Genomic DNA, 12,786 nt, shown 5'->3' with positions numbered 1-12,786 from the left:
TCTTTTTTTGTCTGCACCGGTTAGAGAAATACATAATTTCGCTGGATTGCTGTGATGGGTTTTGACAGGCTGTTAATATTATGAATTAAAGATTTTTTAACGATTTCAAATGCTTTTCATGAAAAGAGTGAAATGTATTGAAACATCTACAATACCTGTGTTTTTATCATTGAAAACGTTGATTTATGTAATTTTTCCAAAGAGAAAATCTCCTCCCAGGCAAAGAATAAATGATTTTTTTCATCACTATTTGCATATTATTGACAGCAACAGAAAATAACACATATTTATTTGAAAGAAAATTCTGCAGACATCCACATTTCCTTGATTTACTGACAAATCGCTGATCATACGTATAAATAACTTTTATTTATTTTTACTTCATAATTTAACCAAAAATTCAAGTCATGATGATTCCTGCGTACTCGCAGTACAAAAACTGCACCAGTACGCAGGAAATGATTTTTAATGTAATAGCATGTGAACTTACGTGCAAAATACTGCCAGGGGGTGAAGCTTCTCCCATTGTCGACAGATCGCTCCAGCATCCACAGGTCAGGACGAGGGGAATTGGCAAACTTGATGAGGACATATGCAACATGGAAGAGCTAAAAAAAAAAAAAGAAAACAGAAAACAAAGAGCAGGCTAAATAAAAGGCAGCTGCTGCTCTGAGCGGATTTTGGCAAAATGCCGTTTCCTCCACTTGCTCTATCAAGTAAGGTCTTGAGCTGGGGCTCTGAAAAAAATCTTATTTCCTTTTTTGTGAATGTCTGGACACAACAATAGCTTGGCTGTAGTATGTCTGTAAATATTCGCCACAGAATTAATGACTTTAACGAGGAAGAACTTCCTGTTTTGTTTCCTTTTATTCTTCAGTCTTGACTTTAGCAGTATTTGTGTGGCCGTGCAGCTAAGTCCAAACAAATTCGCCAACATTTGTTAGCGTGTATAAACTGGTGCAGGTGCAGCCACGTTAGTGAAAAGACATCAGCTAAGCCCACATGATCCCTCAATGTTTCCCCGAACTTTCTATCTTCACCTCCAATCAGAATACTCGGTCCATACAAGGCCAGAAAATGATGTCAATGATTGTTTCTGCCAACACTCAGCTATCTGTCAGGCTCATGATATTCACTGCAGGACTTTTCCTTTGCAGTTCATCAACATCATTATCAAGCCCTAAAAGCGGGTGACTTCAGCTTGATTGAACATTGTGTACAAAAGAAATGTAATTTGTGGTAGCCAAAGGTCTCTTTGTTATGACTTGGCATGGACTTGACAAAGCTTGGATTACAAACCCTTTGACACAACCCTGCAAGTAACACCTGCAATATCAACAAAAAAGCCTCACCTACACCTGACCACCACACCCATGTCTTGTTTAGCATACTTTCAACAGAGTTTATCTATGCTTGAAAATGGAAACACTGCATGGTTCAAAAGCATATAACTACAAGCATAAATGCTAAACCTACAGTACCTAAGCACCTAAGTACCTAGCACCTGGCTAAACTGATGAACTGCATCTACATAATACTGTGCATTACTTCAATAAAAGACATTTTTACAGGCTGTCTCTCTTTGAGACGGATAAGGCAGGCCCACACTCGTCCAGCATCCCACAGCGCATTGATTAAAGCCCCAGGAGGCATTTGAAATATTCCAGTTACTGACTCTCCTCGCATGAGACGAGGAGCTCTAATACAAACATATAAAAGCAAAGCTTGGCCGTGCTTCTGCTGTGGAGTTACTAGAACATGGCCAGGTCATGTTTGTAAATGAGAACTGGTTCTCAAACATTTTATCTGGTAAAATAAAGGTTAACTAAAAAAAAAAAAAAAATTTATTTCAAAAAGGAGCCACGATTATACTGATGGGTACTTTGCCCAACCCTGACAAGTAAAAGCCTCAAGTTCAAGAAGCCCTTAGGTTGATGGATTGTGAGAGAGGTCAGAGGTCTGCTGGGGAAATGTCTGGTGTGGTTTTTTTCTCAGAAGATTGTAGACAATCATTGATAAACAACAAAATAATTTGCAAATCAGGAAAAGTCTTTGACTTAATGTTCTTTAATCAGGATCCTGGCTGAAGAGAAAAGTAAATAAAACAACTTACAATCACAGCTTTGAATAGGGTGTGTCTTAAAATTAATCAGCGAACACTTCCACCTACATGCAACAGGATGCACAACTAACAAAAAATAGATGAACGACCACACGAGACATGGGCTGTCATCCAAAAATAGAAGCCAGGCCTTTTTGCGTAGGAGTTGGCGATAATTAACATTATGGTTCTGCTGAGGACCTGGAGGAAGTTTGGTTCACATGGGCTGCAATGACGTTAAGGGATGGCTGGTCGAAGAGAGGTAGGAGGGTGTGAGATGGCACGAGAGTTAAAAAAAAAAAAAAAAGGGTCAGAGTGGCAAGAGACTTACTGGCTGGCACGCAGACCCATCTCAGATTCCAAACATAGCGCCACATTCCCCTTCCCCTCTAATGCCCCCAAAGCAGAGCATGGCACTGCATACAGGAACCTGCTGCTGACATCAACGTACAGCAGTGAAAATCTCCTCCACCACTTGTCATGACAAAGATGGTAACTAAAAGAGATCCTCCAGTTTCACTAAAAAAAAAAAAAAAAAAGGACATATCAAAAAACTGTCTGAGGAGGCTCCATGTCGCTAAACAAATGATTGTTTATGTACATTTTTGTTTTTAGTGTGAATAACTGTGTAGTGGAGAATTGGTCAACGTGGCAAGGTATCCTTACACCAGTGCTGATACAATATCTGAGAATCACAAAACATCTGATGTCAAGTCTAATCTTCAGCTATGAATCAGCCCATAAAATCTCAGTGCAGGCCTGCTGACAAAGAACCAATAAATGTCTTATTCTGTAGATTCATTTATCCAGATAGAATACAAATTTAAAAAAAAACTTTAGTTAGAAGTAATGTGGTGATGACAAACACTCTGGTACTTATTATTGACTTGATGCCAAATACTGAGCCTTGGCAAGAAAAATCCTCCAGAAACGACGACAGTTAGAAACAGACAGTGTGATGTTGGAAGTATGAGGCCTGTCCTGGCATGGCTTTGCTTAATTTCAGGGCTGTCTCTCCAACTGTGTCCTGCCAGTCTAAACACACACTCTTGAAATATGTCCAGTACCTTTGTACTGTTTGGAGGAAGCATGAAATATTGTAATGATGTGTTACGTGCATGAGGACTCCGCTGGCACGAAAGACATGAAACAGATTGTCAAGCTTGGGGTCAAAAAACACTTGGTACGACAGTTGAGAAGAGGCATCCGCTCCCCCTCACAGCATCTGCAACCTCAGGCTGTTGAGAAGTTATAACATAGGGCATGACTTCTCAACACCCACAGCAAGGGACTGCGTGGGTGGGTGTCAAACAGGTCAGAGGTTGAGCTTTGACAGGTATGGACTGTTTGACAACTACCCTCTTTGCCTTTTACCAGCCCTCTTAAATTCCTGACCTAGACCCCTAATGTCATATGTATACAAGGTGTAAAATATCCAGATCTCCTCCAACCTTCTAATTAACACAATATAACAAAGCCAGCCACGTCCCTCATGACCAAACACCTTTTTAACAACAGCATATCAACATATATTCCCTTCTTTAATGCACTTGTAGCAATGTGTAAATGAATTCTGACTCACGCGCTCAGATCATTCCTAAATCCATCGACCCTTAACAATTCACGCCAAACGTTTGTGTTTGTACGAATGATCAGGTCTACATTAATAACACGTTTTGTGTGTGTGACAGCTCAGAAGTGATATACCTGCACCATTCACTGTGAACTGCAGCCCTGCTGTTGCCTCTACATGGAGATTTTACCCTCTACATTCACACATGCCCCTTCAGATATTAGAGCTGTGGAGCAGTTTCTCGTACACAAGGAACTGCAAAATCTTAAAAAAAAGACCTGATTGCATGACCCTCTGTCAGTTACTTCTTTAGCCATGCCTGCCACGTGGATCTTTTCAACTATAATCTCCCTGTGTTGATCAAATGAAGTGTATTGTAAAATGAACTGGTCAGGATTTTCTCACAGCTTCCTCAATCATTAAAATATGGTGTCTGACACAATTCAGTTTCCTTTATTTTATAATCCACACATTTATTATTCAAATAAAAAAATAATAACAGCGGGTAATGCACAACTCTAAGTAACATGAGATGTCTTGGTGTAGTACACAACTCATAAAATATCTAGTCATGTCTAATGTTAAACAGGCATGAGATGAGATGTAAGCTTGCAATATTGAATATCCTAGTCCCAAATTCCAACCACAGGGCACAGCCAGAAGCCATCTCAGTGAGCTCCTGAAAGTCTGATGTGAAATCAGAAGAATGCAATTCAAAGGAGAGGAGGCATCACCTTCTGCTGCAGTGGATCACCCGTGCCAGACAGAACATGCTGCAGCACAGTGGGGTGGAGCAGTTGCACTTCAGTCTATAACAATGCAATGTACAACTGTTTGTCTGTGTGCAACAGGTGGGCAGTGTGAGGAGAAGGGGGGTAGTCTGGTATGTTTTTCTCTGTCACCATGACAGAAGTTATATGGTGACAAAGAACAGTTGGCTAAAAATTGCAATAGAAGTGTAGGTGGAACAGAATATCATGCAGTCAAATTCTATTTGTTAATGCTCTTGTTGTTGTAAAAGGCTGAAGTACAGCAACTCAAGCATTTCTGCATGTCTGTAGAAGAAAGGTAATTTAAGTGACTTTGAACATGGCATGGTTGTTGGTGCCAGACTGATGCTCTGAGTATTTCAGAAATTTGCTGATCTATTGGGATTTTCCTGCACAACCATCTCTAGGATTTACAGAGAATGGTCTGAAAAAAGAGGAAATAGCCAGTGAGCAGCAGTTCTCTGGGTGAAAAAGCTTTGTCAGATCAGTAGAGAATTGCCAGATTGCTTGGAGCTGATAGGAAGGCAACAGGAACTCAAATAACCACTCATTACAAACAAGGTATGCAGAAGGGCATCTCTGAACACACAACACATCAAACCTTGAAGCAGTTGGGCTACAACAGCACAAGACTACATAAAGTGCCACTCCTGTCCAACTAAGAACAGGAGACTGAGGCTATAATTCACACAGGCTCACCAAAACTGAACAATGGCAGAGTGAAAAAAGGTTGCCAGGTCTGATGAGTCTTGATTTCCGCCATGACACGCAAGATGGTAGGACCAGAAACAACATTAAAGCACAGATAGATAATTGAGTATAGTACCAACTGAGCATTATTAAATACCACAGTGTTACTAAATATTGTTACTGACCATGTCCATCCCTTTCCCTCCTGTGACCACAGTGTACCATCTTCTGACGGCTGTTTCCAGCATGTCGCAAAGCTCAAATCATCTCAAACTGGTTTTATAAACATGACAATGAGTTCACTGTACTCAAATGGCTTCCAGTCACCAGTGATTTAATAACCAAGTGACAGAATTTGTATTTTCTTTTTAGAGGAACTCAAAGAAAAATGACTCAAAAAGCTTAAAATTTAAGCAAAACAAAAAGCAAAATATTAAGGAGACTGCATTGTTTTACTAGCAGTGTGTGAAATTCTGCTGCAGTGTTGCACCATTATACTGCAGTATTTCCTTCCACCTGTATGTGGGTGTGCTATTCATGAAACAGCCCTGTCAAATGGGTCTAGGAAAACTGCTGCTCTCTAAACACGTCCCATTGCATCAATGCCTGCGTCAGTAAACCTGTGACCGCTGATTAACATTACTGTGTACAAACTGGTGGCGTAGGCCCTGAAAAAGGTGAACAGATCCCATATTAACCCCCACAAGCTTTTCCACATCACAGCTCCAGATTTAAGAGGAGCTGCAATCCGACAGTCACCCGTGATGCACTCTGCTAATGCTAACTAGCACAGTGTGACTGTTAGTGTAGTTGTAAATATCTGCTGGGTTGGCCTGGCGCCTCAGGCAGCCCAGCTAAAGACAGGCACTTACATCACCTCCATCGTCACCAAAGCAAACGGGATATGTAATAGCCAAGCTTGTCTCGGGGTGAGCCAACTATACTGTATGAAATAAAATTTATTACAAAGCCGAGATGGACAGATTTTACACAGCAATTCACACCATTCTTTGACTGTTCAGGATTACATATGCAAATCACAGCCTCAATTAGGATTACAGGCTATACAAAATTCAAAACCACATGTGACACGGTTTCAAGAGATGCAGTGCAGCCATGCAAACTCAATCTGGACCCACAAGATCATCCATGCATAGAAAGAAGTAAACATCATGCATGGTTGTACTTTAATGTCTGTTAGGTTAAAGGGCTTTCGAGTGCTCAACAAGCCAGGAAAATTAAATGTTTTCAGAAATAACTTCAATGTTAGGTTTTCTCTTTTCTCACCACCAAATTACACCAGCTCTCTATTTCTAGCCATTTATCAAGTGAAAAGAGAAGGCCGGGTCGCTTTCAGCGAGACTTAAAAAGGACCAAATTTTTTTGTGTGTGAGTCTGGGAGCACAGAAAGGATGTCACACAATACCGCCTAGGAGGATTCTAACACAAAGGGGGGCGACGGCTGCAAATAAAACATTCAAACCAACTTTGGTGGGAGGTGAACCCCCGAGAAAGAGGATTAGGTTCCAGGGGAATGTCTCCAAAATTGAGTTCTTGGAAGCTTTTTCTCTTGATGATTGCTGAATTATAGCCAGATCCCAAAACATTGCATTAACCTGAGTCACTCTCTTACCGCTTCATTTCAAAACTAAGTCACGGATCTTGAACTTATTTGCATTCTCTAAAAAGTGAATGGTGTGTGTATACACAGCAAGATAGCCTGCTGAATTAATAACCTTTAAACCACAGACAAAGAGCAAGGCATTCTGCAATCAGAGACCATTTAAAGCAACAAAACCATCAACACGACAAACGCCGGACAACCACAGCCTTGACCTTTAACTGAAAACACCAGCAACTAATCAGAACCTAATTCAAACTAATAGTGTCCAATATTCACTCACTGCCTGACTTCTACCAATGAGAAGCAGCTCAGTCTCATCAAACAGACTGCAGTAAGCCCTATAATGTTTGCCTCACATGGTCTACTCTGGGTTCACTCAGGCAGATAAGCACATGTGGTCACGGCTCCTAAAATACATTCCCCAGAAAAAAGGAGTGACTGGCAGCCTGATACATGGCGTAAATATTTAGAGGAACAATGGCTTACTTACTGTGTCCTGCAAATAGGTTAACAAGGAAAAAAGTTCTAGGAAGAGTAGCTACTTTTTGTGGTCGTCAGTTCATAATATGCTCTACTATTTATATGTAGACATACTAAGATAAAAATGCACAATGCAAAAGCTGTATGAGTGAATATGCACATATACCTATGTATAGTCTAAACTCTATGCAAAATGCTGTTGAAGTAAAGAAGCCAATAATGCCAAACATCATATTTCGGAGTTTGAGGGGAGCCACTGAAGGCCACTGCTGTCATTTCCTGATTGAAGGTAGGATTTGTCATGGGTCACAGGTCAAAAGCCAAGAAGTCACAAAAACAGAGAGCAACTTGCCTGCTTGCATTGGCCTGTCCATTGTAGATTGCTTAGCTTGGGGCAATTTAGAAAGTGATGATGTCACAAGAAGCATTTGACCTCTCTGCTGGTTAATGAAAGTGGTGCAAAGTTTTGACAACAGTTTGCCTGAAAACTGGTAAAATGTTCAGCACCGTGTGCAGCAGGTATTATGCTTGCCAAATGCCCAGTCTTAGCTTTGTGTGTTAAACACAGATTAGTTAGCAATTCAGTTTTAGTCATGAACCCAGCCAAACCATATTGTGACCTGATTACAGCTCTGCATAAACCAGAAGAGCACTTAAACCTCACCCAAGGCCAATACAGTGATAAAAACATGACAGTCACCTACTCAGAAATAATAAATAACATCATAAACACGCATGTCAGGCATTTTGCAAAAAAACAAAGGAGTAAAATCAAAAGAGTTTTCTGACACATCTCATTGTTTGCATAAGAGTTATGGAAGTAAGAGGCTGGATCCAAGAAGCACATTTGTATCCTACATCTTTTATCAAGTTGCATGATGTATAAATGCTGCACCGCCACATGTCACAAATAATGTCACTTAAAGGGTGATGCTATGAAACCAAAACATTCTATTTGAAACTCTGACCCTTAGTTCTTGTGTCTCTACCGAACATCTCTCTAAAACCAGTGCTGTGAGGGGATGTGACTTAAAGAAGAGACCTTAGTAAGGAAAGTGAGAAGTTTTGTTAAGTTGAGGAACACCCAGAGAGGGCTGTTCTGGTGGGGCAGGGGAGTGAAAAAGCCACAGAAGGACTTTTTTGTTTTCTTTTGTTTTGTACAAAAGCTACAACCATAATCTTATTGGCCTACTTTTTGAGTTAACCAGTTTTACACTTATAAAACAAATTAATATTGTTTTACCTGTTTGGCTGATATCTGTCCACAATATATATATACATATATATATATATATATATATATATATAGAGAGAGAGAGAGAGAGACAGAGAGAGGCTCTCTTGGGCCAATCTGATGGTACTTTTCTGTGTACAAAATTTCATCAATTTTGACAAGATCTCCAACTGCACTGGCTGAAATGCAGCCCCAAACCATGACAGAGCCTCCACTGTGTTACAGATGTCTGTAGAAACTCCCTGTTGTACCTCCTCTGTACATATTGCTGATAATTTGAACCAAAAATTTCTAATTTGGATTCATCACACTGTAAGATATGTTGCCACTGGTTTCCAGTCCCGTTCTTGTGTAATTTGGCATACCTCAGCCACCCTTCATCAACTGTAGATAGGTTTTTTTTAGGCCCGGGAACAAATTGTGTGTTTTTGCAACTGACTGCTGGTAACAAAGAGCCCCCAAAGATACAATTTAAAATTGGTACTTTGCTAAGTCGTCTGCTATCTATAGACACAACACTGATTCATCCCTTGAGTTAGGTGCCTTTTTTATGCTTGAATGATTCATAGGTCAGGGTGATGTGGTTTAACAATCAAACAAACAAACAAAAAACCTTCCTCTGAAAATGATCAGGTACAAGGACTGGATTTCATATGAGTGGAAATGCAGCCAATGTCCAAAGAAAAACTTAGAAAGACCGTCAGAAAGCCTGAAGAACTATTGCTGAAGCCACTTTAAAAATGACAAGAAAGTCTGGCTCCTTGGAAGCAAAATATAAAGAAATTATGGGAAGCGAAAGACTTTTGCACACTACTATATATATATATAGAGATAGATAGATAGATGTGCGTTCTCTCTGATTCTGCATGCACGATACTGAATACAGCCTCCCCCCTCTTGCCACACAATTAGACTGAGATGAAATGAAGCAAATACTCAAACACCACAGGAATCTTTGACTTGACTCTGTTATCAAACAGCTAATAAAGTGTTCCTCAGGATTGTTCCATTGTTTTTGAGACAAAGAATGAAAATCCTCAGCCTCAACTGCTTCTCATGGTGATGAGATGTCTTCTAGCCTAATAAAAAATCTAGATGAGTTAACAAGGTTAAAAACCTAAAATTTCAGTCCAGCTAACAGACTATCCAACAGACCAACACTGCCATTAAAGCCAAGCCAGTAGCATACTGGTGTAATTTGTCTGACCAACTGTTCAGGTCACTTTATATCAGTTTAGTCTAGCTTTAAACTTGGCAGGCTTCAAACAACTGTCTTTGAAAGAGACGGACCGGAAACAGCTTTGTCAAAAGAGGCCCCCCCCCCTCTTTGAACCTCATTATTTTAACATAAACATCAACTCTGCCATTATCTAATATCTCTACTAAGACCTATACAAACAGCAGTAGCACAGCCACCTGCGTTGCTCTTGAAAGAAACCACAGCACCCTTTCAGCTCAGTCTAGCCCACATATTTTACTGTACACATCATTGATCCCGTGGATTTAAAAATAATCTACAAAGCTATTAAAGTTTCACACAGAAGACTCAAAGAATATGACATCTTAAAGTAATTTTCTGGGTAACGCACAGGCTTGTATTTGTATGGTGGAAGAGAGCGATAAAACTCTGTGGTAGGATAAATAAAGCACATACTTGCAATCAAGACAACACCTAAACCCCAAACATCACATATGTGACTGTACTTAACCTGCTCAGGTAACTGATTTGAGATTCTAGAGATGCCAACATATAAATGTATGATTGAATTACAAATTATAATTTTGCCACTAAACATTAGAATGCAATGACAGCACGCTGAGCATTCACAGTCTTGGTGGTTGCATCAGATGATAAAAGAAAAAAAAATGTGAGACAGGTGTGTTGTGTGTCCATATGTGGTTAAGATAGCGTTGCATTGAAGGAGTGCAGGGTTTTGTTTTGCTGAGTTACAGTCAGAAATCTAGCCGCACTCTTTCTAGCACCCTATAATGCAATAATACTGCTTTCCCCGCTCCCAAATAAACTGAGCATTACCACGTATTAAAGTCAGACATCCCTAAAGGCCCTGCATGTGTCCATCCTCTTGGAAGCCTGCTCTATATTTAACCATGCAGGAGCTTTGCTCAGCTCAGTCTGTCTAAAAACAGAGACAGAAAAGCCCACACCCATTGTCTGACACTGTGCCCACTGGGAGCCAAAGATGCAACACGTGTGGAGGGGAGCACTTTTGTTCCTCTCATTTATTTATTTTTTTTTAAGTCTTCTCCAAAGCTAGTCAAAACCCTCTTCAAGTAAGAGGTCCACCAATTTAATTTTACATCTTCCTGGTCCTTAATCCAGTGACAGCATTCCTCTTTTTCCTCACAGTGGATAATTGAGCGTGAGGTGCTGGTTTATGGGCCGCTAGCCAACCTCCTGCCAGAGACACAGCTCATGATGGAAGCATACTCTCCGGCTAAAAGGGCGTGAATCTGATTCCTGGCAAGAGTCCAACTACAGCACATTATTCACATGATTACTGCTAGCTGAGGTGATGAAGCTCACACTGAAAACATAATCGTGTTACACTTTTGGAACACTTATGAAGGAAAACGAGAAGTCAAAAAAAAAAAACTTTCTTGGGAACATATTCAAAACAAATCAGCAGCAGAAAAAAACAAAAACAAAGCAAGAACAAAAATTTCCCATTTCACACCAGTGAAGGTGCTCTGCCACCGCACACAAATGCAATAATTTCACAGCTGCATAGCAACAGCAAAGGAAGCAACTTTCCTGCTCTTCATCCAGGCGCTATATCTTACTGACACCACAGAGCTATCATTATTCACACAGCTGGTATCAGCTGGTAGGCATCTGTTTGTGCACAGAATAAGGTATGATAATCTCACCTGTCCAAGGTCCAGAGTGACATTCACTTCATTGTAGACAATCCCCCTGGAGAGAGGAGGGCTCTGCCACCACCGCTCAGTCCCATCGATGGCATTGGTCACTGGGTGGGCTTTGTTTGGGTCAATGGTGTTGCAGTAGTCACAAAACTGACCCTAAAAGGTGTCAAATTGTTAGTATTCTGAAGCCCAACTACAACAAATAACAGACATGTTTAATTAATGGTGGTGCTGGCAAAGAACTTACCTATACTGCAACAAATAAATAAATAAATAGTGCATCTTTAATGAGATCAGTGAGATTCTTGACTTGAAAGAGCTTAGGAATGCTCTTATTAAACTGTACTTTTTACAGTATTACAGAACTGTAAAAATTCTTATTCCCTCAGAGGAGCTCCTGGGATAATGAGACCACTGCTGAAAGGGCATTTCCTTTAGAAAAAGTGGAACTCAACTACACTGGTGTAAAACTATTTCTGGCAGTTGTACAACTTGGTCAGGGCGGGCACTTAATTGTCACGGTTCCCGGAGGGGTTCCTGGTAGTATTCACAAATAGGAGTCTGGGACTGGGCCATTAAAGAAAAAAGAACTGATCACTAGTTAGATGAGTTCCTTTTCAGTGCATATACCACATTAAAGTGTAATTACATCGTTTCCATTGCGCCGCTGTTTGCTCACGCATGAACGGCTGTTTCCTTACCTGTATATTTTGAGTAAGAAGTCCATTGGTCGGCCCTCCGACAAGTTTACAGTATAAATCGTATCTCGGTGCGCCAGCCTCATCCTGTCCGCAGGTTGCTGTAGCGGAGATCCTAGAGCCCTGGGCGAGGTTAAAGTACGGGGGATTCAAGCTGAAACCTGTCAAGTCATTAAACGTTTGTCGTCCATCCGCGTCCCTGAAAAGAGTTAACCCAAGAGTAAAAAATCCAACAAGGAGATGAGCTCCTCTCATCCCTCGCGCCATGTTCCAAAATTACAGATCCGTGTAGATGCTGAGCGCAACCCGCAGCGTGCAGCAGGTCTTGTCATCTAAAGATCTCCATGAAATGCGCTAATGAGCTGCGAGATACGCGTTGGGCTCTTTCAGTGGGCTCACCCGCCTGTTAATCCCCAAACGACACTTTTAAGTCGATCTTCCACTATTGAGGGTGTGAGCTCTTTCCATTGTTGTCACCAAACTAACGCGGCCAGCATTGCGTGTTCTGAACCAAACTGTGCGACACGCTGGAGTTATCAGGTGTCAGGTCGACGGTCTGAGCACGACGCTGCTGAGTGGGGCCAAAGGTCTGCCGTCACAGCATTCACCAGGAGCTCCTCTTTTGTTCTTTTTCGGTTTTCAGCGTCAAACGTTAAATATATAATTTTTTTTTTTTTAAGGATTTGACAGTATCGAGCCACTGTGAGACCTATTATGTGACTTCCAGGAC

The 12,786-nt window shown here is 40.9% G+C and overlaps 1 protein-coding gene across 1 annotated transcript in view; it reads right to left on the bottom strand.

Annotated features, from left to right (window-relative positions):
• Nucleotides 1–12,664, bottom strand: part of LOC115795409 (laminin subunit alpha-3) — a 57,569-nt gene extending 44,905 nt beyond the window's left edge. The window contains exons 1-3 of the mRNA XM_030751300.1: nucleotides 12,060–12,664; nucleotides 11,362–11,514; nucleotides 491–608 (exon numbers count right to left, since the gene is read on the bottom strand). Of these exons, the coding sequence (XP_030607160.1) occupies nucleotides 491–608; nucleotides 11,362–11,514; nucleotides 12,060–12,323 (535 nt within the window). The 5' untranslated portion in view covers nucleotides 12,324–12,664. The remainder of the gene's footprint in view (nucleotides 1–490; nucleotides 609–11,361; nucleotides 11,515–12,059) is intronic.
• Between the last annotated feature and the right edge of the window lie 122 nt (nucleotides 12,665–12,786).

The sequence above is a fragment of the Archocentrus centrarchus genome, chromosome 17 (genome assembly GCF_007364275.1).
Source record: "Archocentrus centrarchus isolate MPI-CPG fArcCen1 chromosome 17, fArcCen1, whole genome shotgun sequence".
In the NCBI taxonomy this organism is placed as follows: domain Eukaryota; kingdom Metazoa; phylum Chordata; class Actinopteri; order Cichliformes; family Cichlidae; genus Archocentrus; species Archocentrus centrarchus.
The sequence above is the reverse complement of the archived record's forward strand: the minus strand, read 5'-3'. Positions and strand labels throughout refer to the sequence as shown.